Source organism: Balaenoptera physalus (assembly GCF_965194825.1).
Source record: "Balaenoptera physalus genome assembly, chromosome: 2".
NCBI classification, from domain to species: domain Eukaryota; kingdom Metazoa; phylum Chordata; class Mammalia; order Artiodactyla; family Balaenopteridae; genus Balaenoptera; species Balaenoptera physalus.
The window spans coordinates 12,477,600-12,504,791 of NC_138883.1; the positions used below are offsets into that span (position 1 = coordinate 12,477,600).

General features: G+C 35.2%; 1 protein-coding gene across 7 annotated transcripts in view; it reads left to right on the forward strand.

Annotated features, from left to right (window-relative positions):
- TRIP11 (thyroid hormone receptor interactor 11) overlaps positions 1-27,192 on the forward strand; it is a 68,051-nt gene that overhangs the window by 9,301 nt on the left and 31,558 nt on the right. For 4 of the 7 annotated variants that reach the window (XR_014260951.1, XM_082451179.1, XM_082451178.1 and 1 more), the window contains 10 exons: positions 3,072-3,182; positions 6,468-6,746; positions 8,827-8,895; positions 11,451-11,616; positions 13,242-13,607; positions 16,304-16,344; positions 16,930-17,016; positions 20,238-20,450; positions 21,107-24,133; positions 26,883-27,023. Coding sequence is in view for 6 of the 7 variants with exons in the window: in XM_082451179.1 (XP_082307305.1) it covers positions 3,072-3,182; positions 6,468-6,746; positions 8,827-8,895; positions 11,451-11,616; positions 13,242-13,607; positions 16,304-16,344; positions 16,930-17,016; positions 20,238-20,450; positions 21,107-24,133; positions 26,883-27,023 (4,500 nt within the window). In the remaining variant the exon portion in view is untranslated. Of the gene's footprint in view, positions 1-3,071; positions 3,183-6,467; positions 6,747-8,826; positions 8,896-8,916; positions 10,445-11,450; positions 11,617-13,241; positions 13,608-16,303; positions 16,345-16,929; positions 17,017-20,237; positions 20,451-21,106; positions 24,134-26,882; positions 27,024-27,192 lie in introns of those variants that run through there. The other 3 variants (XM_082451181.1, XM_082451183.1, XM_082451182.1) reach the window with 2 other exon arrangements.

Genomic DNA, 27,192 nt, shown 5'->3' on the forward strand with positions numbered 1-27,192 from the left:
TATAGCAAATTCAGATTTTTATTCCATGTGTTTCTGCTTTTGAAAGCATATATGCTCAAAATAGGCAATGTTCTTTGAATGCAGTTAACTGCTTATTAACTCTTTTTGTGAACTGGAATGTATCTTACCTTGTAAATACTGATTCCAGATTTCAATTACATCTCCAATAGATTTTAACATATTATTACTTCTGGTTTTTCTTCCTGACTTGTGTCATTAAAACCAATACTTATGAAAACTTTGACGGCTTATGATTTTGTTAAAGGTGTGGCTGTTTGCTCCATAATTACAAAGCATTTTTATTCTTAGATTTATAAATACCAGTTAGAGTGATCAATCCACTGAGTTTTTTCATTCTTATGTCATCTGTTTCCTCCTAGTCACCTGTGTATACACCTGCCTTCAGCATTTGTCCATGTAGGGACTGTATCAAGTAAATGCTGGTGTACAAATATCATACATAATGAAAGAATACTGTTACATATCCATTTAGTAAAGTGGCATGAATGGTTCAGGTTTTTGTCACAAAATATTGTGAGATAAAATCTTTTCTTATAGAATGACTAACTTCATGAGAACACCATATTTCCTTTTTGTTCTTAGAAATATGTTGTTCACTCCTCAGTTCTTGAGTTTGAGAAATTCATCTAGGATATTGTTATTCAGTAGACTTGTTATTCGAAGACTTGTCTGAGATTTTGCTTCTACATTCATTTTCACCATAACCATTAGACTCTAGAGTGCTGTTTTCTGTCTCTTTGCATTTATCTTCTCAGTTGTCTAATTGTAGAATATTTTCCTCTGTCAGTTTTCTTCTCTGTTGAAAAGTGAAAATTCTGAATTTTCAATTGTGTTCAATGAAAGTGAAAAAAAAAAAAAAACTCCTCCAAAAACAAACAAACAAAAAAACCGCTGCAAAGATGGTGGCTCCAGATTGGCTTTTTCCTTTTTAAAAGATGATGCAGTACTTTGGGTAATGCAGTCAGAAAACTGGTTATTTCACTGTTGCATCATTCTTCTAGGTGATTCCATCAGTTCTTCTGTTTTCTTAAGTCTTTTTTTAACATAGTTGTAAATAATTGATGATTAATGATTAATTCTTAGGATGATAAAATAGCAAAACGTTTCAAGATACAGAAAAAACAAGATCATTGTGACCTCATGATTATTCTTAGATTTATATTGTAAAAGGGCCCAATGTACCCTTATGGTAATTGCAAGATAGAATGAGTTTTAATTTTTTTTTTTTAAAGTATATTTTCTCTTTGTTTGTTGGAAGACTACTAAGAAAGAATAAATGTTTTAAATATCAGTCCTTAATATTACTCAAAAAAGAAACTCACAAACTAAAATTGGTTCCAGTAGACCTTGATGATATAGCAAGGGTTAAGCACAGTGGAATAATTTAAGGATATGAGTGTCTCATGGATTCCAGGGGCATAAATTTTAGCCAGTCTTTAGGAAAGGGCTTCAACCGGAACTGGTTGCCATCAGGAATCCATCTCTCTCATTTTTATTCCTCTCTGTTCCTTGTGTGTGTTTATTCTTTTTTCCTTTCAGACCAGCCCCCTCTGCTTCATATTTCATATAATAGAAAATATGACCACGGACAACTCCTGGCATGTTTTGGGTCAGCCACATGAAGAGAATCTGTCCTTCATATGCGTTATCAACCTTTCTGACTCTTACATGGCTAGGGAGATGAGGAAAGACAACCAATTAGTTATTGGCCAGATTGAAAGTTTTCCAGTTCTAGTTATTCATCAGAGTTAAACAAATAGCCTTAGGTATTTTTATGTGAAAAAGCCTAGAGTGGACTTTATTACTAGGTTTTGACTTTAGTATATTCTCTTGCCTCAGTTATGTATGGTATTTTCATGTGAACAGCTCACAGAAAATCGTGCAAAAGCAGCCAGTAGATTAGAAGGTAATTAGTTGTGTGACCATTGGTCCTGTTTCTTATTCATATTTCTGCAAGATAACCAAGGTCTGTTAGATTTCTGGAGATAGACTCCCAAACTAGGGTTTGTGTGTGTGATAATTTTTCCTTTATTTTACACCATTGATTTTCTCTGGGAATTCATTTAATCTCCCTGGATCATAATTTTCACATCTGTTGATGTAAGAAATTCCTAGAATCTAAGAAGAAAACAGATGACATCCTCAAAGTGAAAAAGTCTTCACCTTCTAGTGGGAGCTTTCTTTCCCGCCATGAATCTCCTTATTCTCAGTTATCATTGTTAAACTCTGCTTGCAGATACATTAGTAGAATTCTGAGTACATTATTATCTGTAATAATTTGTAAATTCCTTTTTGCAGAAAGTTTTAGTGTCCGTTTCTCTTGCTCCATTATACCCTTATTCATTCAAATGTCAAAGGATGATATTAGGTTAACATAATTTAATACTTAGGTACATAAAATTTAAGTAATTTTTTTCGTATTTTCCAACATCTTAAAACAAAAGACTGTGATGTCTAGATTCATTGAATTATATTTAGAGTATTTTTTGTACTTCTAACTGTGGTTTTCCAAACTGAGTTCTAGTAGTGGTTTTTAAAATGGATTTTTCAGAGGTGCCTCACTCAGGAGCCTAGGGTTCAATCAGACAAGTAATGTCAGGTTTTGGCCTCCTACCTATACTTCAGCCATAAGTCTTTTTTAAAAAAGGTTTCTTTAAAAAACTTCTACTGTTCAGGGAGAAAACAGAAGTTTAAACATGTAATCTAGGTCATTCATTTACCAGACATTTATTGCCTACTGTATGCTAGACACTGGGTGTACAAAGATGGGGGAAACACTGTTTAGTGAGTTTTTCTTAGCAGAAAATCAAACTGAGCAAGATTTTTAAAAAACTTTGGTTCAGAATTATGCATAATCTCTATAAACATGCTTATTGCACTTGTAACTTTAATTGAAATTGTGGTTTAAAGGTCAGAATTCTGAGACCAACTATAATACATCTTTTTTGTGCATGAAGCAATATGTTTTTCATAATGCCCTGCACATAACTGTTACTAACATGTTTTACTTTTAGTCTTTTTGTTGAAAACACTTTTTTCTTTGCTTCTAGAATGAGAGACTCAAAAAACTTTGTACTGATCTGGAAGAGAAGCATGAAGCATCAGAACTTCAAATAAAGCAGCAGTCTATGAGTTACCGAAATCAACTGCAACAGAAAGAGGTAAAGGTTATTACAGTTACTTCATATTTACTTCACTGTAATGTATTTAGGATGGTTTCTAAGAGTTATAAATCAAGCCCTGTTTAGATCCATGAAAATATCAAAAGTGTTGAAGTTAGTAATTTCCAACTCAGTATGATATCACTAATTTAACAAGAACTCTGTAAGCTTTTACGTTTATATTACATAAACTAACCTCTGTGGAGTTTAATTTCTACTTTCCAAAAGAAGAAAAGTCTTAGTGTACAATATCTTCAGGCATTTGTTGCTTATAATTTCTGATTTTATGAAACTTATTTCTCATCTATTTACCTAAATTTGTTTTAAATCATTGTGATTGTTAATAACATTTCTTTTTTAAAAAATGATTTTAACTACAAGTGTTAACATACGCTTATTAGTGTTTACTTGATTTTCCATGGAAAAACGGAATATTAGGTATTTTATAGTTGACTTATACTGTTCTATAATTTTTTCCCCCTTTAGTTTGATAGAAATGGTTATTTTGGAGGTAGCTTATCTTTCCTTTGCAGTTTTTTTTTTTAAATTAATTAATTAATTTATTTTTGGCTGTGTTGGGTCTTCGTTTCTGTGCGAGGGCTTTCTCCAGTTGCGGAGAGCGGGGGCCACTCTTCATCGCGGTGCGCGGGCCTCTCACTCTCGTGGCCTCTCCCGTTGCGGAGCACAGGCTCCAGACGCGCAGGCTCGGTAGTTGTGGCTCACGGGCTTAGTTGCTCTGTGGCATGTGGGATCTTCCCAGACCAGGGCTCGAACCCGTGTCCCCTGCATTGGCAGGCAGATTCTTAACCACTGCGCCACAAGGGAAGCCCTCCTTTGCAGTTTTGATAATATTATATAAGTTAACCAATGTTACTACAAATCCTTAAAATAATAGACTATGTCCCTAATGTTTCATTCTGTCATTGAATTCTCTTCAGTGTTTAGTATGTAAGTGGAATTCAGCAAATGATTCTGTGGAATTGAGCCACAGAATTTCTTGTTTAATTATCCAGATCACTGGGGTGTTTGTCAGTTTGTTGGTTAAATGTTCATTTCTACTATCACTTTATATTTGGGTTTTTAAAATTTAGATGCATTGATTTCAAGTTCTTTTAGTGACATACTAAGATGAAAAATAAAAGTAAACCACACTGAAGATAAATATAAACATTTAAAGAAGAACTTAAATTTCCAATCTGGAATTGATTTCATAAAATACAGTAAAAATGAATTACTACAAAAATAAAATGAATGTAAAAAAGCAAAGTTACAAGTTCAAATGAAAGTTAAAAGCCCACTTTTTTTTTTTTTTTTGGTAAGGATTCAGAAGATGTAAAATTACTCTGTCAACTTGCTTTATTTTTTTTTTAATTTATTTATTTGTTTACTTTATTTTTGGCTGCGTTGGGTCTTCGTTGCTGTGCGTGGGCTTTTCTCTGGTTGCGGCGAGCGGGGGCTACTCTTTGTTGAGGTGCGCAAGCTTCTCATTGCAGTGGCTTCTCTTGTTGGGAGTACGGGCTCTAGGTGCGCGGCCTTCAGTAGTTGTGGCTCACAGGGCTCGAGCCCACGTCTTCTGCCTTGGCAGGTGGATTCTTAACCACTGCGCCACCTGGGAAGCCCCTGTCAACTTGCTTTAAAAGTCTTTAAGCCTTACTCTTTTAGTTTCTTTACTTATCTTGTCACGGACTGGTAGCAAACATTCGTGGCATTGGTCCACAGACCACACTTTGAGCAGCACTGATTTACAGATACTCCGATAGAGCAGTAGCTGAATCACCCAGGGGTTTACAGCTGAATCATAAAAAATACACATTGTTAGGTCCTCTAGGAGATTCTGATTTAGTGTACTGGGAAGGGGCTCTGTTATTGGTATTTTTCAGAAACCCCATAGCTGATTCTGATGCTTACATCCTAGTTGAAAAAATTGCTGTGGAATAATCTGGCATTTTATTTTCTACTTAACTATGGATATTAGAGGGCAAATTAAGAATTCAAGTTTAGGAATACATCTTTGTTAGTAGAGTTTGTACTTTTTAACTCCACAACTTGATGTAAATGTCTGTTGTATAATGAGAACTTTCTTTGCATTATAGCTACATTTGAAAAGAATTGTTGATTTCAGTACTTTTTACTAGAATGAAAGATAATATATACTTTAGATCTGCTATTTTCTGAATCTATTTGTTGCCCTTGTTGTGATGTTCATATTGCCCATAGATGCAATTTGCCTCATATCATTTATGGGAAAATAAAATTTGTACATTATTATAAATCTCCATTAGAAAAGGGGCTCTGATACGAAAAAATGTTTACTATGACATTTAACATAATTGTATTTGATTTTTGTTTGTCTAATTGCTTGACATTAGAAATACTGTTACTTGCTGTCTCCTCAGTATCAAATTTTCCTCCGTTGTGGCAGGTTGTCTTTTGGACTAGCTTGAGTATTTTACAGAAAGCTTATTTCAGTTTTCTCTAGCTTGCTTTTATGTTTTGAGTAATCTCTTACTTGGAATGGATGTGGCATTATGGTAAGTCCTATTTTTATAACTTCTTTTGGACATTGACTTGGTATTGCAAGCCTTCAGTCAAAACTCCACTCGGGGTTTCACGGTTTTTATACTGTTGTCTCCCTGAGTAGAATCAGATTTTCACCGGCCTTTCTTTGCCAAGGCTAAAGCCAAGGCCTCTTTCAGTGCATGATTTCTTTCTAAGACTAATGGGCTATTAATCACAGGCTTACTGTGAAGATCGGATTAATAAATCAAAGCTTTCTTCCAGCCTTGTTGTGTAGATCAGTACAAAGTTACCTGATTCATGGTGCATTTTAAGCCTAAATCCAGCCATACATAATCAGTTACAAAAGACTCTTCCAACAGGTGTTCTAAGGAAGCTTACCAGTGCATAGACTGTTGCAGCTTTTATTTTCTCATCTCTTGAGGCTTGATAATCACAAACAGAACCCTAAGAAATTACATATACTATACTACCTGATATGTAGAAGATGGTAAACTGATGTTTAACTGAGGATTTTATTGCTTTAGTTAATGTATGAGTGGAATTCTGTTGCTCATATTAATCGGAACATTATCTATGCTGTATGGTAATCATGGTTTTGAAATAAAAATGTTATGTTGGGGTGTTAATAGACAACTTGGATTCAGTTGATAGAGTACTGTCGTTGGGTCATCTTAAACTATTATAGCTTTTAACATTATGAATGTATAAAAGGGTCAATATGGTTATTTTGAAGTACCTTCTCTAAAATATGGATTATAAATATAGGTAGAAATCAGCCATCTTAAAGCAAGACAGATTGCGCTGCAGGATCAGTTGCTGAAGCTGCAGTCAGCTGCTCAGTCAGTGATTTCAGGAGCTGGTGGTGTACCAGCAACCACTGCATCTCCTTCATTCGGTTATGGTTTAAGTCATCATGCTTCAGCTTTCCACGATGATGACATGGATTTTGGTGACATCATTTCATCACAACGAGAAATAAACAGATTGTCAAATGAAGTCTCAAGACTTGAGTCTGAAGTTGGCCATTGGAGGCATATTGCTCAGGTAGGTAGAATTTTCATGAGTTTTTGAAAACTGTGAGTGAGTAAAAGTAATGATGCCATGTGTAGAAGTTTTGGTATCAGAAAGAATCCTGGACTAGGAAATCAGAAACCTGTGTTCTGATTCAGCCAGTGACTTTTTAAGTGGTTTTAGTCAGGTCATCTTTCTCTCTCAGCCTCAGTTTCCCCTTCTGTACAATATTTGGAAGAAATTTCCAAAAAATTTAAAGCAAGAGAACCATGCTTTAAAATAAAACTAAAAGCTACAAGTCCAGCACTTAAAGGAGACAAAAATGGAGTTGCTGTGGTTGAACCAGCACCTCTTCCCCTGGAGTCCCTGAGACTTCTCTGGTGGAACCAAGGCACCAGATTTGAAACTACTTGCTTAGATGTTGTCTGAGGTTCTTCTTTGCATTAATTATATGTAAAATGAAAAATCTGATAATTGGTATTATAAAACACATAAACTATTATGTGTTGTTTCTCACACATTAGAATAGAAATTAAGTCCTTCCTATTTTGGGCTGTAAACTTTCTTCCAAGGATCCCTTTTTTATCTTCTTTATCAGATTTTATGTATTACTGAGGTTGCCAATACACAGGAGACCTGAAATAAACTGGAACATTGTTCATATAGACTTTATTCCATCATTGTGGAGAAAAATAAAGTATATAAGTAAAGAGTTATTTTCTATCTTTTTGTGAGTGTAATCTTGTTGTGTAAAGGAGAAATCCTCCCAATTAAAATGATCTCCTTGCTTCCCAAGTTGCTAGACATTCCCAGTACCCAAAATAAACCTTAAGAGAGGATGATCTGTTTGTCCATCTTATCTCTGAAAGATGGTAGTTCTTAAACTTTGTATGTGTAAGAATAACCTGAGGAACTTGGTAATATTGTAGGTCCCCTGTCCTACCTTAAGAGATGAGAGATTAGTATTTTGTAGCCTATTTTAGGATGTTGAAAAATATAGTCAAACAAATAAGTACCCAGGTGATTCTGATGATCTGAGGAACACATTTTAAGAAACGTTGCCTAGGTAAGATTTCATGTGGAAAAGGTTTGGTATATTTCCTTTAGCATATCTTGAATGCCTACTATATGACAGACCTGTACTGGGATGTTACAGTGAAAAAGGTATAATCGGCACCTTTCAGGGGACTTAATTTTCTAGTAAAGCATAATAAAAATTAATATTTGTATCATACTTTACAAGATGTTTCCATATATACTAATCTAATATATTATCTTTAATAACTATGAGAGGTATTTATTACCTCTGTTTTGCAGATGAGCAAAGTAAAAATTTAAGTAATACATCCACTGTCACAGTGATTAAGTTGTGCTTCAAACACACATCTTTCGACTTCAAATCCTATGTTCTTTCCAATGTACTGTATTCCTTCTTTTATCCAGAGAGCAGCTTTTGGTTCCTTAACATGCTATAGTAAATGTTAATAAAGATAAATGAGCAACATACAGCTTTGAATGAGAAGAAAATCATGCAAAAGCCAATATATTAATATTAGCATTATTAGCAAGGTTAATATTAATCTTAGCATTAATATTGGGTAACTTTCCATTTTAGAAATTAACCTTTTAGAAAGCTGCTTGACTATCATCAGATTTACATTTTGTTGAGCCAAGAAAAATATTCTTTGGTGTTTTCCTTCTTATTTTGTAAAAGTATTGTCTTCCCTAATTAGTTAACAAACTCTTGAATGGTATCTTGTATTTATTGTGTATTACTAACTATTGGACTAGGTTCTTTAAAAGGTGCTTGGCATTCTTTAATAAGAATTTGTCTGGGAAATAAATGCCCCCCATTTTTTCTTACTTACATTTGTTTTTTAAATTTTTTTTAATTGAAGTATAGTTGATTTATACTAGTTTCAGGTGTACAACACAGTGATTCAGTATTTTTATAGATTACACTCTGTTTAAAGTTATTATAAAATATTGGCTGTATTCCCTGTGCAAATGCCCCTTTTTTAAAAAACGTATCTTCTAATAAAGTTAGTTTCTGACTTTCTCTTTTGTAAGAAAATCAGTACAATTATTTTCTAATTGTGTTTTTCTGATCTAGACTTCTAAAGCACAAGGATCAGATAGCTCTGATCAAAGTGAAATCTGCAAACTACAAAGTATCATTAAGGTAAGGTGGATTGTTGGAACAATGGCTGTTATACATCTAAAATTTGTTTATTAAAAGTGTAAGCCTAGGGGCTTCCCTGGTGGTGCAGTGGTTAGGAATCTGCCTGCCAATGCAGGGGACACAGGTTCAGGCCCTGGTCTGGGAAGATCCCACGTGCCACCGAGCAGCTAAGCCCATGTGCCACAACTACTGAGCCTGGGCTCTAGAGCCCTCGAGCCACAACTACTGAAGCCCACGCGCCTAGAGCCCGTGCTCCGCAATAAGAGAAGCCACTGCAATGAGAAGCCTGCGCACCTCAACAAAGAGTAGCTCCCGCTCGCCGCAACTAGAGAAAGCCCACGTGCAGCAACAAAGACCCAACACAGCCAAAAATAAATAAGTTAAATAAGTAAATTTTTAAAAAAATGTATAAGCCTAAATTAATAAAAGGCTCAGTTATAAAAGTATTTTATAGATTATGATATTCACTTTTTTTTGCTGTTTTTATATCTTCTCTATTCTTTATGGCACCTTAAGTATATAATATCTCTCTTTCCAAAATCATTTGGTTTTGAATATTTATTTATTAGGTAGTTTATATTTCATAAGTCTCTATCTTCTATTGTATCTCGTAAAACAGTCTTTATTAAAACAATTCTATGGTCACTGAAATTTCAAGGGGTAGGGTTAAAGGATACTGACAAAATACAATGTTAATATTATTTATTGTAAACAATTATTTTCCCTTCATGGTGGAATTTTGCTAGTTTGTGTCAATTATTTCCTTCAAGAGAAGTCTCAGTTACATATACTTAGCAGGGCAGTGAATTGTTTTTAGTATGTAAATTATTGTCATGTATAGAATTTTTTTAGTTTTTGGTTTTATTGTTATTACAATACCAGTGTGGATGGGTTTCTCATTCAGACCTGGCTTTGAATCCTGGCTGTAATAGTTACCAGCTGTGCTGCTTTGGGCGAGTTACGTAACTTTTACAAGCTTCTGTTTATCATCAGTGAAGTAGATATCATAATATTCTTTATATAGAGGGTTCTTACATATATTGGTAAGAAACATAATAGGTACTTGCAAAGGGCTTTGTGTATATGTATTACTTCTCAGACAGCCCATATTTTGTAGATGAAGAAATGAAGGCTTGAGGTCATGGCTTACTCAAGGTCATGTAGATACAAAGTGGTGAGGTCAGACTTTAAACCCAGGCAGTAGGAATCCAGAACGCGTCTGGGGAGCCACTTCTCTGTACTGTCTCCCCACGAAAAAGTCCCAATAGGAAAAAGTAGTACTTAAATAGGCAAATCACAAAAGAATAAATGCCAATGGACAGTAAATATTAGCCTTGCTAGAATTAAAAATGTATATTAAAGGAAGAGTTGAGATGGCACTTTTTTTCCCTCATAAAACTAACAAAGATTCAGGGAAATTGGGACTCTAATGCTGCTGGTGAGATGTGAATAGATGCTGTCTGTGGCAATCAATACCAGAAGCCTTAAACATTGCCTTTTGACTTTAAAATTCTACCCGGAAATGTATGCTTCAGAAACCATCATGAATGTATACAAAGTCTTAAAAGCTGTTAAAAGTGATGTTGATTAATATTAAATAAGAAAGCGTTCATATCTTAAGTAAAAATATAGGACGATATATACAATATGATTTGTGTAAAAATGTATTTATGCATTAAAAATATTGGGAAAAAAAATCCTCTCTTGTAGGATTGTTTTTGAGGTTTAAATGTAAACTTCCTTGTCAAGTACTGGTACATAAGTAAGTGCGTAGGACTAAAGAATAACTTGTCTTCTCAGGAAATAGAAGCTAATTTATTGATTAGGATTCTTGGCTACAACCAACAAAAACCATCTCTGGCTAAGTAAAGCATAAGAGGATTTATTAGAAGGAGCCAGGATACTCTGTCCACAGGATTGAAGGAAAAATTGAGCATTTTGGCCTCAGGAAGGGTAGAAATTAGACCAGCATCAGAGATCTAGGTAGTGGGACACAGTGGATAGGCTCTCCAGGGTGCAGCTATTATAATGCTTCTGGTCTAAGCAATTTCCCTCTTTGAAAGACGCAGCTGAATATCCAGGTTCCTAGGAGAGAGATAGTGGTCTCAACTTGGGTAGCGAGACACCTTGGTTGACAGTTTAGGGGTCCTATCAAGACTGAGAGAAGGAAAGACTGAACAAAAAGATAGGTATAATAGGACAACAGGAACAGATTGGCCAGAAGGTGGACACTGATATTGGTGGAATATGTCATTAGCAGGAGAAGTTCATGGTCACAGATACTAAAGAGAAAAAGATATTTTTGCTTGCATTTTGTTTCAGTTGTTTCTTTCTGGTGTTCCCTCATTAAAAGTAGAAAAACTGCTTTTAAGGCTCAAGAAAGGAAAGGGTGGGGTCTTTTAGAATTGTCCAGATTTGGGGCCTGTATTTAAATTTTTCAGCCTGAGCATGTTCAGAGAATTATTTTTAATAATATGGACTTTTGGACAACAATGAAATAGTTTAGTTAAATTCATTTATTTTAAATGTGGTTAACTTCGCTTTTATTTTTTAAGGAACTTAAACAGAACCGAAGTCAGGAAATTGACAACCATCAACATGAAATGTCAGTATTGCAGAATGCACATCAACAGAAATTGACAGAAATAACTCGTCGGCATCGAGAAGAATTAAGTGACTATGAAGAACGGATTGAAGAACTGGAAGATCTGTTACAAGAAGGTTATTAATTTTGTTAGTTTAGTGTATTAAATGACATAATTAAATGATAGACTTAGCTGATGTAAACTTGGTCTAAGTTCTAAGGAATGAGTAAATGACTGGTTCTGCTCATCTGCTAGAAATTTACAGCGGCACCACTATTGTCAAGATTCTGCAAAAATGGAAAAGGCCTTTTACCTTTGTGGTAAATAGTTATAATACAGACTTCTTTGCATTGTTTGGTGTGTTTTCACTTTATTTCAAACTCAGATACAAAGGCTTTTTAGTATTTGATTCAAATAATATCTTTCCTTAACTATTTATTTAAAAATGCTTTGTGTATTACGGTAATTTAACTTTTTTTAAAAAAAGACTTTATTTTTTTAGAGCAGTTTTAAATTTATAACAAAACTGAGGAGGTACAGAGATCTCCCTTATATCCCATTCCCGCACATGCACAGCCTCCCCCACTGTCTACGTCATTCATCAGAATAGTACATTTTTTACCAAGGCACTTCATGGTCACCCAAAGTCCATGTTTATCTCAGAGTTTACGTTTAGTGTTGTACATTCTTTGGATTTGGACGAATGTATATCATCATAATATCATACAGAGTATTTTCACTGCCCTAAAAAATCCTCTGTGCTCTGCCTATTCATTCCCCCCATCCCATCCTTAAAACCACTGATCTTTTTATTATCTTCATTGTTTTGCCTTTTCCAAAATTGTCATATAGTTGGAACCATATAGTATGTAGCCTTTTCAGATGGACTTCTTTCACTTAGTAATATGCATTCAAGTTTCCTCCATGTTTTTTTTTAAATTTATTTTTTATTGAAGTGTAGTTTTTTTTTTTAATATTTATTTATTTTGGCTTAGTTGCACACACAGGATCTTTGTTGCAGCATGTGGACTCCTTAGTTGTGGCATGCCGGCTTCTTAGTTGCAGCATGCATGCAGGATCTAGTTCCCCAACCAGGGATCGAACCTGGGCTCCCTGCATTAGGAGCGTGGAGTCTTACCCACTGGACCACCAGGGAAGTCCCTATTGAGGTGTAGTTGATGTACAATATTATATAAGTTTCAGGTGTACACTTCCTCCATGTTTTTTCATGGCTTGATAGCTCATTTCTTTTTAAGCGCTGAATAATATTCCATTGTTTGGATGTGCCACAGTTTTTTTATCCATTCACCTACTGAAGGACATCTCAGTTGTTTCCAAGTTTTGGCAATTATGAATAAAGCTGCTATGAACATTCCTGTTCAGGTTTTTGTGTGGATTTAAGTTTTCCGCTCCTTTGGGTAAATATTAAGGAGTATGATTGCTGGATCATATGATAAGAGTATCATATTTGTTAGTTCTGAAAGAAATCATTAAACTCTTCCAAACTGGCTGTATCAGTTTGCATTCCCACCAGCAGTGAATGAGAGTTCCTGTTGCTCCACCTCCTTACCAGCATTTGCTGGTGTTAGTGTTCGGATTTTGGACATTCTAATGAGTAGTATTACCTCACTGTTATTTTAGCTTTTTTTTTTAAGCCTTCCAAGTTCTGAATTTTATTAAATCTTTAGTTGTATATAGCAAGCTATTTGTCTCTTGGTACTTGACATTTGATGTGTCCCTGATTTTATGTTTATGTTCTAGGTGGCTCAGGAATTGCAGTAACTGATCACTCTAAAATCCATGAGATGCAAAAAACTATTCAAGTTCTACAAGCTGAAAAAGTAGAGTCTACAAAAAAAATTGAAGAACTTGAGGATAAAATAAAAGGCATAAATAAAAAATTATCTTCTGCAGAAAATGACAGAGGTGTTTTGAAGAAGGACCAAGAACGGCTAAGTGTGGAAAACAGACAGTTACTTGAAGAATGTGAAAGCTTGAAACTGGAATGTAGTAAATTGCAGCCTTACGCTCTGAAGCAAAGTGATACTGTGACAGAAAAGGAAAGAATTCTTCCACACAGTTCTTCAGTAGAAGAAGAAGTGTTCAGATTGCAACAAGCACTGTCTGGTATAAAATGTTTGGAACTTATTTCTGATTGGTGTTTCATTTCATACTAGTTGTTTTCAGAGACAAACACTTGAATAATTGAACACTTCATGGAAATGAAGTATCAATGGAAATGACTGTGTGGAATTTGAATAGAATTGCTTGCTTTGGATTCAGTGCCATAATTAATAGATCACAAATAGGATATTTCTACTACAAAGGGTTAAGGATTGGCTAGGTTTCTTTCAGCCTCCCTTCTTCATCCTTTAAGTATTTACATGGAACTCATTGACTTAGGAGGCCATGTAGATTTCTGAGAAATGTTTATATAAACATTTGTTGAGAGGAGGTTACCAAATACTTCCTGTAACTCATTAGGGCCCAGACCCTCCAGTTAGAGAATGCAGCCTATCTTCTTCAAAAGTCTATATTACCTTTCAAAATGATCTGTATCTAAGCAGACCTAAGAATAATAAGAGCCATAGGTCTTCCACCACTTACTATGCTCAAGATGATATTTAGTTACCGCACCAGTGTTCTAGGTTACAAAAAATAAATATTGAATGAAATAGGCCAAACACCAGTATTTATTTATGCCAGGAAAACATAATGGGAGCTCTTCCACTGAAAAGATGCATTTTATTTTTCACTTTGTCCTCTTCTCACAATATGAACTCTCACTTTATGAACTCATTCCTGCTCTAGAGGTTTCTAGCCCTTATGTGCTTGTGATACCCCCTGCCTGCCCCTTCTGTGTTCCTTACTTAGTTGTTTATCGGGAGCTCCTGACCTGGAGTAAATTTAGAGTTAGGCTCAAAGTAGAGTGACCCTCTTCCTCCCCTCTTCCTTTCCCTACCTTGGTGATTGGTAGCATTTACCACTCTCCCAAAACAGAAAACTTGAAGTTATCACCTTGCAAGTCCTATAGGTTCTATTTCCTTGACTTCTCTCTGGCTCAGTGATGTTTCAGGATTGTGTCCCAGAGGAGCTCTAGGGTTTCTCATAGGTGCCTCAGTCTTGGGACTGCCATGAAGACAAAGGGAAGGCTGTGTGGTGGGGTTCTGGACGACTTTGTCATTTGACTTCAGAGTAGCTCTGTTCTTCTCAAAATAAATTTATTTACTTAATATATTGGGTGATCCATATGAGTTTATTTGCTTTAAAAACAAACCTGCTGCCCTAGACCTTCCCCTTTTCTCCATTTCCACTGCCACTGAATAACTTCAGCCAATTATAATTTCTTTTTGCCTGTTTAACTATAGCAGTCTCTTAGTAGAGCAGAATAGCATAGTGGTTAAGAACATGACTAGGTTGGAATCCAGCTCCATCACTAACTAACTGACCTTGGACAGTTAATTAACATCCCTATACTTTGGGTTTTTCATCTCTATGGTTGGGATAATAATACTATCTCATTCGTGGTTGTAGTAAGGATTTTATGAGTTACTAGCTGCGAAGTTCTCTCTAGAACAGTGTCTAGCCCATAATAAGCATTATAAAAGTGTTACCTATTATTCTCTGGTGTCCATGATTCCTTCTTCAATCAATATGTTTTCTTTCTGCAGCCAGAATGATTTTTCAGAAATGTAAAGCAGGTCACTTCCCTGATTTTAGTACTTTGTGGCTCCCTGTGAACTTCAGGATACAGTCTAAACATCTTAGTTGGACATATGGTGTCTTTCATGATCTGGTCTCTGTCTACCTCTGCAGTTTCAACTCTTCCCATTTTCCTAACATTCTAAGCTTTAGCCGTGTTGAACTTTCTCTGTAGCTCCTTAAAGCCAGCAATGTTGTCTCTAAGCTCTGTTGCCTTTGCATTTGTTGCTTTTTCTGTGTGGAGTGTCTCTGTTTTTTTTCCCCACTAACTCTTAGTATATTAAGATTCAATAGAGGTGTTGCATCCACCGGGAGGTACCTAGCGCTGCTGCTTCCCTGACCCCATTCACCCCACTCCCCTGGCCCTCCCAGTCTGGATGAGTTGTTTGGCCCTTTTGCTCTGGTAGCACCTGTGCTCCCTGTATCACACTGTACTGTTCTCATGTGTTTCCTTTTTTATCTTCCCCTCTAAATTGTAAGCTTCTTGAGAGCAAGCATGGACTAAATTTTTCCATCTTGTTTAGCAACTCACATCATAGTAAATGCTCAATATTTCTTGAATGAACATTGAATGAAGTACTTCAGCTGAACTCATGGTATTTTGTCTTTGTGTTCTTCTTCTAGAACTACTTCTATTTGTGGATCTATCTCTAATACCAGATTGAATGGTCTTTTTATTAGTAGTCATGTCTAAGTCACTTTAGAAAATTGAGAGATTATTTTATTATTGTGGTATAACTATACATTGTTTTTTCTTTTTTCTAATTTTAGTCCTTATACTATTTCCTGCTATACAGACTAATCAACTCATTTTGAAATTGTTAATGTTTTTATCCAGGCAATAACTTATGACTCATCCAGAATACAGTTATAAATTCTTTCTTATACTAGTCCATAGAATTGGATTTTAACATAGTTTCTGACTGACATTTATATTATGACTTCTTTGGTATAGTCAAAATAGAAATACAAAATAGCAAAAATACATTTCACTGTTAGGGCTTGCTAATTATGCTTATAAATAACATTTTAATTGGATTTCATTTGTGAATTTAGTATAGGAGATAATTATTAAGTTATTTTAAAGAATTTTAATGTCAGATCCATTGTTGTTTTTACAGATGCTGAAAATGAAATAAAGAGACTGAGTAATTTAAACCAGGTAAACTAATTTTTAAGAGAGAAAGCTTTTACCAAGCTTTCTCGGTTTACCAAGAAAAAGGATTTTGATTATTTATAATTACTTATTTTGTGTTTTTACAATTCATGTGAACTTATCCAAGGAACTTTCATCTTAGTAATTTTATGTTTGCTGATTAGTAACAGAAACTTTTTGCATCATAAATTGACATAATTTTAAAAGTACATAATTGAAAAATGCAAGTATATTTCTTTGAAGATTAATTTAACAAATGATATATATGTGTAGACAGTGGAAGCAGATCCTCTACCAAAGTGAGGAATGCATATTGATTTCCCTTAAAGAATTCAAGGAGTTTTTTTTTTTTTTTTTAAATGATTACAAGTTATTTTGTGAATGTATTTACATAATTTTTTCAAATATAATAAAGAAATCCTCTTTAAGAATGTCTATAAAATGACTGGTTTTAGATGGTCCAGTGTTTTATGCTTATAATTTTTATATATCACTGAAGAGTAGAAATGCACAATTGTATAGCTTGCCTGCTTTTTTGTAAACTTTAAATTTCTTGTTATTTGAAAACACAGTGTTTTAACATTTTTATAGGATAACAATCTTGCCGAAGACAATCTGAAACTTAAAATGCATGTCCAAGTTTTAGAAAAAGAGAATTCATTACTGAATCAAGAAAAGGTGGGTGCAATAAATATGGGGGCAGAATTAAAATTGTAGGTCATAGCTAAGGGCCAGTTTTTATCAAAATGGAGTATTTAGTTCTTGAGAGTCCTGAGGATAAAGCTGATCTCATTGATGCTGGTCAGGCCAGGTTGAAGTACTTGGGCAAGGTTCAGAGTATGAGAGGCTGGCTAGGGTTTATGTTTAAAGATAAGCCAGTAAGCATACAGATATGAGCAGAAAAGATAGGTAAAGGCTCTGTTTTGGTTTCAGATGAGGTCCTGTCAGCAGCAACATACACAGGTGGGTCGGGAGTCTGGAGTGGCATACTATAGTAACTATATACTACTTATATGCCCCCAAATATGTCTGCTGTGGTGGACAGGAATTTCTTAATGGTGAGAGGTAAAGAGGGACATTCTCAGTGGTAGAAATATGTATACTGGTTGCGAGGGTGGAATAAGATTCTGTAATGCAATGTTGGAAATGGGGAAAGGTATTTTTATGTTTGTACCACTTGGGGGGGTAAGTCCTTGGTTAAGGCAGCTTCTTAAATGTAGAACAGTTGTAAGCTGGTATTATTTATTATAATTACAGGCCAGTGTCTCAACTCAATTTCAAATCTTAATTTTTAAAAAAGTAACACATATTTCCTGATGTATATGTTCAGTAATACATCCTGAAAAACTTCAGACAGTACAAATATAGTATCCGTCACACTTCTGTTGGTTGGTCTCTTCCTCAGAGGTGTTCTTGCTTACCAGTTTCTTGTGTATCTTTCCAGACTATATCTATGCATATATGATTTTATATATATAAATATCTTTAAAAAAATACAAATATTAGCATACTATATATACTGTTCATACATACCTTAATATTATATTTTCAGTATCCTTGCACATTAGTACATAGGCAGTGTTTCTCAAAGGGGCACTATTGGCATTCAGGTGGGAGAATTCTTAGTTGTGTACTCTGCATTGTAGGTTCCTTGCCCCCACTTTTTCTACCCACTAAATGCCGGTAGTGTCTTCCAGTCATTTTTTAATTACTATATTATATATGTTTCCTCTGTTCTTTTCTGCTTCCATTGCATTCAGCTCATTCAGTTATTCCTTTCTCTGACTGGTCTAAGTGTATTTTGTAGTTTGCAAATCTCTGCATGTATTCTGATAGGGCCTGTAACCTCCTCATGATAATTTTGGATTCTGTAGCTATTCCCAATTAGCTGTTTCTCCTTTCTTTTGACGTTAGGTAATCCACTGCAACTCTTGCTTGAATTGTGTCTGCTATGGGTCTGCTCACTGGTTAAGAATGCCAAAAATACCTGCAAGGTCATGTGCATTCTTTTTTTTTTTTTTTAATATTTTATTTTATTTATTTATTTATGTATTGCCTGCGTTGGGTCTTTGTTGCTGTGCACGGGCTTTCTCTAGTCGTGGCGAGTGGGGGCTACTCTTGGTTGCCGTATGCAGGCTTCTCATTGCGGTGGCTTCTCTTGTTGCGGAGCACGGGCTGTAGGTGCTCAGGCTTCAGTAGTTGTGACTCTTGGGCTCAGTAGTTGTGGCTTGCAGGCTCAAGAGCGCAGGCTCAGTAGTTGTGGTGCACGGGCTTAGTTGCTCCATGGCATGTGGGGTCTTCCCGGATCAGGGATCGAACCTGTGTCCCCTGTATTGGCAGGCGGATTCTTAACCACTACACCACCAGGGAAGTCCTGGTCATGTGTATTCTTAAGATCCACATGACAAAAAATTTTGTGGTTCTCTTCTTAGAATTTTATTTTATTTATTTATTATTTGTTTGTTTGTTTATTTTTGGCCACACTGCACGGCATGTGGGATCTTAGTTCCCTGACCAGGGATCGAACTTGCACCCCTTGCAGAGGGAGCGCAGAGTCTTAACCACTGGACCACCAGGGAAGTCCCTTTTGTGGTTCTCTTTTTTTTTTTTAATTTTTAAAAAATATTTATTTATTTATTTGGTTGTGCCAGGTCTTAGTTGCGGCAGGCGGGCTTCTTAGTTGTGGCATGTGAACTCTTAGTTGCGGCATGCATGTGGGATCTAGTTTCCTGACCAGGGATCGAAGCCGGGCCCACTGCATGGGGAGCGTGGAGTCTTAACCACTGCGTCACCAGGGAAGTCCCTGTGGTTCTCTTAATTGAACAGATAACTCTAGAAAGGCATAAGAGAATGATATTTCCATCTTTCAGTTGCGGTTCAGAATAAACTTTTGAATTGGAAGGGAATGAGAATTGTAAGGCAGATGTTCTAATATAGTTTTCATTGGTTTCTTTTGTAAGGTATATGTTAGATTGCTTATGAAAATTTGAGATTCTTATTTACTTTAAAATAGATTCCATAGAAGTTTGCTTTTAAAAATCTCTGTCAATGAAAGATGTCTTTACAGTGATAGAGGGTTTATCACAAACATCATATTCAGAGGTTGAAATAATGTTGAAGCATAGAGAACTGTCCCATGTCTGGGATTTTGGAGGAAAACCATTAAATACAAATAGAACAGAACATAAAATGTGCTTTAAAAAATCACATACAGGTGTATCTTTAGGAATGTTAGGTTAGAGAGGGGAACCTAGTCTGCTTAGGTTAGAAGGTAAAGGAAGGAAAGGAGGGTTCTTTCTTGGGTCAAGAAAAGGTTTCATGTTCTGACAGAAGCCAGTTACAAGGGAAATTACTTTTATGAGGGAAAAGAAGCCTTTTATTTTCTAATTAGAGAGGACAAACTTCAGAGCAAATGAGTATCGATAGTTTACATTTTTGCCTGGGGCTGTTGGTGGTGACGTTAGGGACGCTAGGGATGGAAGTGAAGGGAGCTGGAAGGCTCCGGACGTTTTGAAAAGTATGTGTGTTGGGGGGAAGGAGGAGACGGAAGGGAAGCAGCAGTGAGAGTGGGAGTGGGAGTGGGAGTGGGAAGGCTCTCAAATGGGAAAGTTTTTGTGTAAAGAAGTTGGAGGTGGAGGACAAACTTACAGTTGTTGCATCTTGTCTAGGACTATAGAAATGTTTTGCTTGAAGCTGCAAATAAAATTGTACATGAATGAAGGCTGTGGCTTGTTGAATTTTATGTATTAGTGCTGAGGTATTATTCAATAATGTTTCCAACACAGAGCATCTAAAAATACATTCCCAAGTTTTGCTTATATATGTATATTTTTAATCTTTTGGTGTCTCTTCTTCTAGTTGATAGTATGTGTTGTTTTTTTTCCTTTTTTTCATTTAAGGAAGAACTGCAAATATCACTTTCAAAATTGAACAATGAATATGAAGTAATTAAAAGTACAGCTGCAAGGGACATGGATTTGGATTCAGAATTATGTGATTTAAGACGTAATTTGGAGGCAAAGGAACAAGAACTCAATCAGAGCATTACTGAAAAGGAAATACTAATAGCTGAGTTAGAAGAATTGGATAAACAGAACCAAGAGGCTACAAAGGTAACAATATATTTTATTAAATTATATTTTATGATATATTAAAGACAGCGCAGCAGCATGTTCTACTCAGTAGACTGAACACTGGATTAATAAGCAAAACTGGCGTGATTTAATTTCGGTGATTTAATCAATATTTTAGTTAATTGATGCTCAAGTTGTAGAGGTTGGCAAACTTTTTTTGTAAAGTGTTAGATAGTAAATATCTTTGGTTTTGCAGGCCATGTAGTTGCAGTTGCAGCTACTCAGCTCTGTTGTTGTCATATGTAAATGAACGAGCCTGGCTCTGTTCCAATAAGAATTTACTTACAAAAACAGGTGCAGGTGTGATTTGGCCCATGGGCTGTAGCTTGTTGTCTCCCTGCTTCAGTGTTTAAGAGTTGAAAATATCACTTATCGTTTATATATATGATATAACATATATCATTTATCTTCTTTGCTTTTAAGTTCTAATCTCTAAAACAATTAAATAGATTTGCTGTAAGATAATTAATAAATAATTTTGTTGGGAATTTTTTAAAAGTTCCCAACAAAATTAGAAGGATTAGAAATGTCTGAGGATTATTCTTCTATTATGTGTGACATTTTATAAAGTTTCCTTTAGGTACTAAAATGAGAGAATGTTTTAAAGTTACCATGCAAATTAATTTTTCTTTCAGCACATGATTTTGATCAAAGATCAGCTATCAAAACAAGAAAACGAGGGAGATAATGTCATCAGTAAACTGAAAAAAGATCTAAATGATGAAAAAAAGAGAGTTCATCAACTTGAAAATGATAAAATGAACATTACTAAAGAGTTAGACGTGCAGAAAGAAAAGTTAATTCAAAGTGAACTGGTAGTAAGTGATTTACATTTAACCAAGCAGAAGCTTGAGGATAAAGTAGCAGATTTAGTAGATCAGCTAAATAAATTGCACACAAAAAATTTAAACATCCAGAAGGAGAACTTTGAACTTCAGGAACGTATTAAACAAAAGGAGGAGGAGCTTTCTAGAGTCAGGGATGAGTTAATAACGCAGTCTCTTCTTAATCGAGACTCTAACAGTAATTTTAAGGATGACTTACTTAAAGAAAGGGAAGCCGAAGTCAGAAACTTAAGGCAAAATCTTTCAGAAATAGAACAGCTCAATGAAAATTTAAAGAAAGTTGCTTTTGATCTCAAAATGGAAAATGAAAAGTTGAATTTAGCATGTGAAAATGTAAGACATCAGTTGGAAGAGTCTATTGCTGGTAACAATCAGATTTCTCAGGAAAAAAACGCGATTGTGGAGGCTCTAAAAATCGAGAAAGAACAGTTAGATGCAGAATTGTGTCGGGCTGAGAAGAGGCTGTTGGAAGAAACAAACAAGTATGAGCAAACCATGGAAGAACTGTCCAATGCACATAATTTGAGTATCTCTGCTTTACAGCTGGACCATGAACATTTAATTAAACTCAATCAAGAGAAAGACTTTGAAATAGCAGAACTCAAAAAGAATATCAAGCAGATGGATACTGATCATAAGGAAACTAAGAAAATTTTGTCATCTAGCTTAGAAGAGCAGAAGCAATTGACCCAACTTGTAAATGAGAATGAAATTTTTATTGAAAAACTTAAAGAAAGAAGTTCAGAGCTTCAGGAGGAATTAGATAAATATACTCAGGCCTTAAGAAAAAATGAAAATTTAAGGCAAACCATAGAGGAAAAAGACAGAAGTCTTGGATCCATGAAAGAAGAAAACAATCATCTGAAAGAAGAGTTGGAACGACTCAGGGAACAGCAGAGTCGAGCTGCACCTGTGGCTGAGCCTAAAACCCTTGATAGTATTACAGAGCTAGAATCTGAGGTGAATCAGCTGAATATATTAAAGGATAATCTTAAAGAGGAAATAAAACATCATCAAAAGATAATTGAAGATCAAAACCAGAGTAAAATACAGCTGCTTCAGTCTTTACAGGAGCAGAAGAAGGAAATGGATGAGTTTAGATACCAGCATGAGCAAATGAACGCCACACACACCCAGCTCTTTTTAGAGAAAGATGAGGAAATTAAGAGTTTGCAAAAAACAATTGAACAAATCAAAACCCAGTTGCATGAAGAAAGACAGGACGTTCAAACAGAGAATTCTGTTATTTTTCAAGAAACAAAAGTTCAGGGCCTTAATATAGAAAATGGAAGTGAAAAGCATGATTTATCTAAAGCTGAAACCGAAAGATTAGTAAAAGGAATAAAAGAACGAGAATTGGAGATTAAACTTCTGAATGAAAAGAATATATCTCTAACTAAACAGATTGATCAGCTTTCCAGAGATGAGGTTGGTAAACTAACTCAGATTATCCAGCAGAAAGATTTGGAGATACAAGCTCTTCATGCTCGAATTTCTACAGCTTCCTACCCCCAGGATGTTGTTTACCTTCAACAGCAGCTGCAGGCCTATGCTATGGAACGAGAACAGGTACTAGCTGTTTTGAGTGAGAAGACTAGGGAAAATAGCCATCTAAAAACAGAATATCACAAGATGATGGATATAGTTGCTGCAAAAGAAGCAGCTCTCAATAAGCTGCAAGATGAAAATAAAAAATTGTCCACAAGGTTTGAAAGTAGTGGCCAAGATATGTTTAGAGAAACTATTCAGAATTTATCACGTATCATTCGAGAAAAAGACATTGAAATAGATGCATTAAGTCAGAAATGTCAGACCTTATTGACAGTTTTACAAACATCCAACACTGAAAATGAGGTTGGAGGTGTTAATAGTAATCAGTTCGAGGAGCTTCTACAGGAACGCGATAAGTTAAAACAACAAGTAAAGAAAATGGAAGAGTGGAAACAGCAGGTAATGACTACAGTGCAAAATATGCAACACGAGTCAGCCCAGCTGCAGGAGGAGCTCCATCAGCTTCAGGCACAAGTTCTGGTCGACAGTGATAACAACTCTAAATTGCAAGTGAACTATACTGGCCTCATCCAAAGTTACGAGCAGAATGAAACCAAACTCAAAAATTTTGGGCAGGAATTAGCACAAGTTCAGCACAGCATAGGGCAGCTTTGCAATACCAAAGATCTTCTTTTAGGAAAGCTTGATATTATTTCACCTCAGCTCTCTTCTGGATCGTCGCTTACTTCCCAGTCAGCAGAGTCTCTTAGAACAATTAAGTCTGATGTATTGAGTGAGTCTTCTAAACAAGAAATAGAAGAGCTAAGAAAATCACTGCAGGAAAAAGATGCAACAATTAGAACTCTCCAGGAAAATAATCACAGATTGTCTGATTCGATTGCTGCTTCCTCAGAGCTAGAAAGAAAAGAACACGAACAAACTGATTCAGAAATTAAGCAGCTCAAGGAGAAACAAGATATCTTACAAATGTCACTTAAGGAAAAAGACCTCTTAATCAAAGCCAAAAGTGATCAGTTACTTTCTTTGAATGAAAATTTCACTAACAAGGTGAATGAAAATGAACTTTTGAGGCAGGCAGTAACAAACCTGAAGGAGAGAACGTTAATCTTAGAAATGGACATTTGTAAACTAAAAGGGGAAAATGAAAAAATAATAGAAACATCCAGGGAAAAGGAAACAGAATATCAAGCATTACAGGAGACTAATATGAAGTTTTCTATGATGCTTCGAGAAAAAGAGTTTGAATGCCATTCATTGAAGGAGAAGGCTCTGGCTTTTGAGCATCTACTGAAAGAAAAAGAGCAGGTATGTTCTGGATGGCATGTTGTGGAGGGAAGTTTGGGGTGGAGGAGATTTTTTAGTGTGCTACTTTATTGATGTTCTTTGAAGGGGAAGATGCATTTGTTCATTTAGAAATATTTATTTCAAGATATTGAGATTAATTCAAAATAAATTTTCCTCAGAGGCATCTGCAAGTTTCTCCCCCAAATTACTAGATATTTCCAAATATTTTTAGTTCTAGATTAATTTTTTTTTACCATCTAAGTAGAAAAAATTTCGAAGCAGTTAATGTTTTTCTTTAGAAAATAGAAATGTGATATAAGAACTTTGAGGTTACTGCAGTTTAATCACATTTTAGGCATATTTCAGTAACTGCTGGTTTTAGAGGCTCTTTTATATAAAGGGACTCTCTGTGAAATACATGCTACATCTTTGACAATGCTCTGAAGTACGAAATACATTTTATATTGTGACACAATAAGCACGTGTGTGTGTGTGTGTGTGTGTGTGTGTGTAAAACTGAAACAAAAGTTTCAGGAATCAGAAATTACCCTTACTACATGTGATGCTCTCTTAAAAAAAGGAAGTGCTGGATGACCCATTAAATTGATTTTTATGAATCATTCACAGCCTAGTATTTGAAAAGCGTTAGCTGTGAATAGTACTTTTCACATAAGTAGACTCAATAAATATTCTAATCCCAGTTGTGTCATTGTGTGACTTTGGGTGTGTTTTGACTTTATTGGTTTGTTTATTCACCCATAAAAAGGAAGGTTGTATTGGTTAAAAGTGTCAGTAGTTTTGATATATTTAAATGTTTACATTCAGTTGATATTAGATTTTGATAAGAATGTATTGAAGACCCAATACATCATGCTGTGATCAAAGCTATGGGCTCTTTTGATGTAGTGCCTTTTTACTCTTATTTCTATACTCCTAGTGGTGGAAATTTAGCAAAGAAATGAGGCAGAACAATGGAATATTCAGCAACTGCTTCTTGAGTGTTTACATGCTGCCGGGCACAAGATACAAAATGATTTAACTTCTTTCACCAATTAAATTCTCTTTTAAGAGTCTCGATTAAAGTTTGTGAATGCTTGATGTAGTTTTCACTCGATAAGAGAAGTCTTGCCTCATTTCTCATTTCCCCCTTCTTTGTCATCTGATTAAATAGGTACACTGGTGTATTGGCTTGTGCTCCTCCTTTCAGGAATAGCTTCTCAGCTTCTCAGGGTACTGATCTATGTTCAGTATGAAAAAGACTGGTAGAGGGTAGAAGCTTTCTATTGCTCACTAGCCAAAATTGGGTGTAGCATCTTAGGGCTTGTAAGAGTATAATGGAGGAGAGGAGGACAATAAAGTATTCTTTTTATATGTTTTTACCTATTGTAGTTTTAGCATCTTGTACAGTCTAATTCTATTTCATTGACATTTATAGATCCAAAGTGTACACATTTAATTAAGGCTCACCTACCTTTCAGGAAGCTTTCCTAAGTTAGTTAAGTTGTACTTAAGTATTGTATTACTTGAGGGTAATTGGCATAAACTAATTGATTTCTTATAATACTCTATATAATTGAAGAATACCTTTATTTTGAATGTAACAACATTTTTCTTTAGGGAGACAGGAGTGTTTTCAACAGGAGATCTTCAGCTCTTTAATTGTCAAGCATTTCTCTAATATGAAAAAAATGTTGAACTGAAAAACTGTTTGGAAAATATTGGCCTTCTTTTCCAGGAAGGGGTGTTGAGATAAAAGGAACAGATGGTTTTATGTTCTGGTTTCAATGATTTGTCCTGGGGGACGTGTTATATATTCTTAAAGAAATGGGAAGTTTACATGAAAATGTAAAAATGATACCAATCTATAAATAGATTCAGACGATAGGCACTTTTCAAACAGAGAAAAGAATTGGCTGTAAACAGTCTGACACTTTTTTGCGCTTTTTAGAATTCTAGCTATCATCTTAAATTCATGGCCTTACTTCTGCAATGAAAGGTTATCTTTTTTTTCCTGCCGTCTTTAATATATTGTTCTTGTATGGAAGGCATTCAGGAATAAATTTTCCTAACAGTCTTAGCAAGATAACATTCTAGAGTTGCTTTTGTTAAATTGTTGCCAAAATGTTCTTTTAAAATAGGTTGTGCATGTGAAATGACTTCCCTTTTTCTCCTGTGCCAGCAACTCCACAGTTACTTTCCCTAACAACAGTTGCATATGCCTGATGAATAGACACACACACACACACACACACACATACACACACACACATACTTACTTTTGGGTGATTTGGGGGTTTGTGTATGCTTTGTTGTGTAGGGTAAGTTTGAAGAGATTGTGTCTTTTGAGTTCTTTTTAAAGCATTTTAAATAAACTTTTTCTTTAAGAATTGTTTCAGATTATTAGAAAAGTTGGAAAGATAGTACAGCATTCCCATATACCTCACACCCTGTTTCCCTTATTTTTATTAACATCTTATGTTACTGTGGTACATTGGCAACAACTAATGAACCTTTATAGATACATTACTAGTTTATTTGAATTTTCTTAATTTTTTAGCATATGTCCTTTTCTTGTTCAATGTCCCATCCAGGATACATTATAGTTAGTTGTCATGTCTCTTTAGGCTCCTTTAGACTGTGATGGTTTCTCAGACTTTCCTTGTTTTGGATGACCTTGACATAGTTAACTGAATTTTTAAATTATTTAATGAAGAAATGTCTTTTTTAAAATGTGTTTTTCTTTAAAGCTAAAGTTATTTCTTTCCAAAAGGGCAAGACTGGGGAGTTAAATCAACTTTTAAATGCAGTTAAGTCAATGCAGGAGAAGACAGTTATCTTTCAGCAGGAGAGAGATCAAGTCATGTTGGCCCTGAAACAGAAACAAATGGAAAACACGGCTGTACAGAATGAGGTATACTTTCACTTTAAAGAAATAGTGATTCAAACACTTACGTCTAATAACTCTTAAATAAGAAAACTATAAAGATTATCAATTAACATGAATTTCTCTTAGGTGATTTTTTCTTAGTCTTACTCTGATGCGCTTTAGTAGGATTTTGATCTCCCAAAGTGCATTGTTT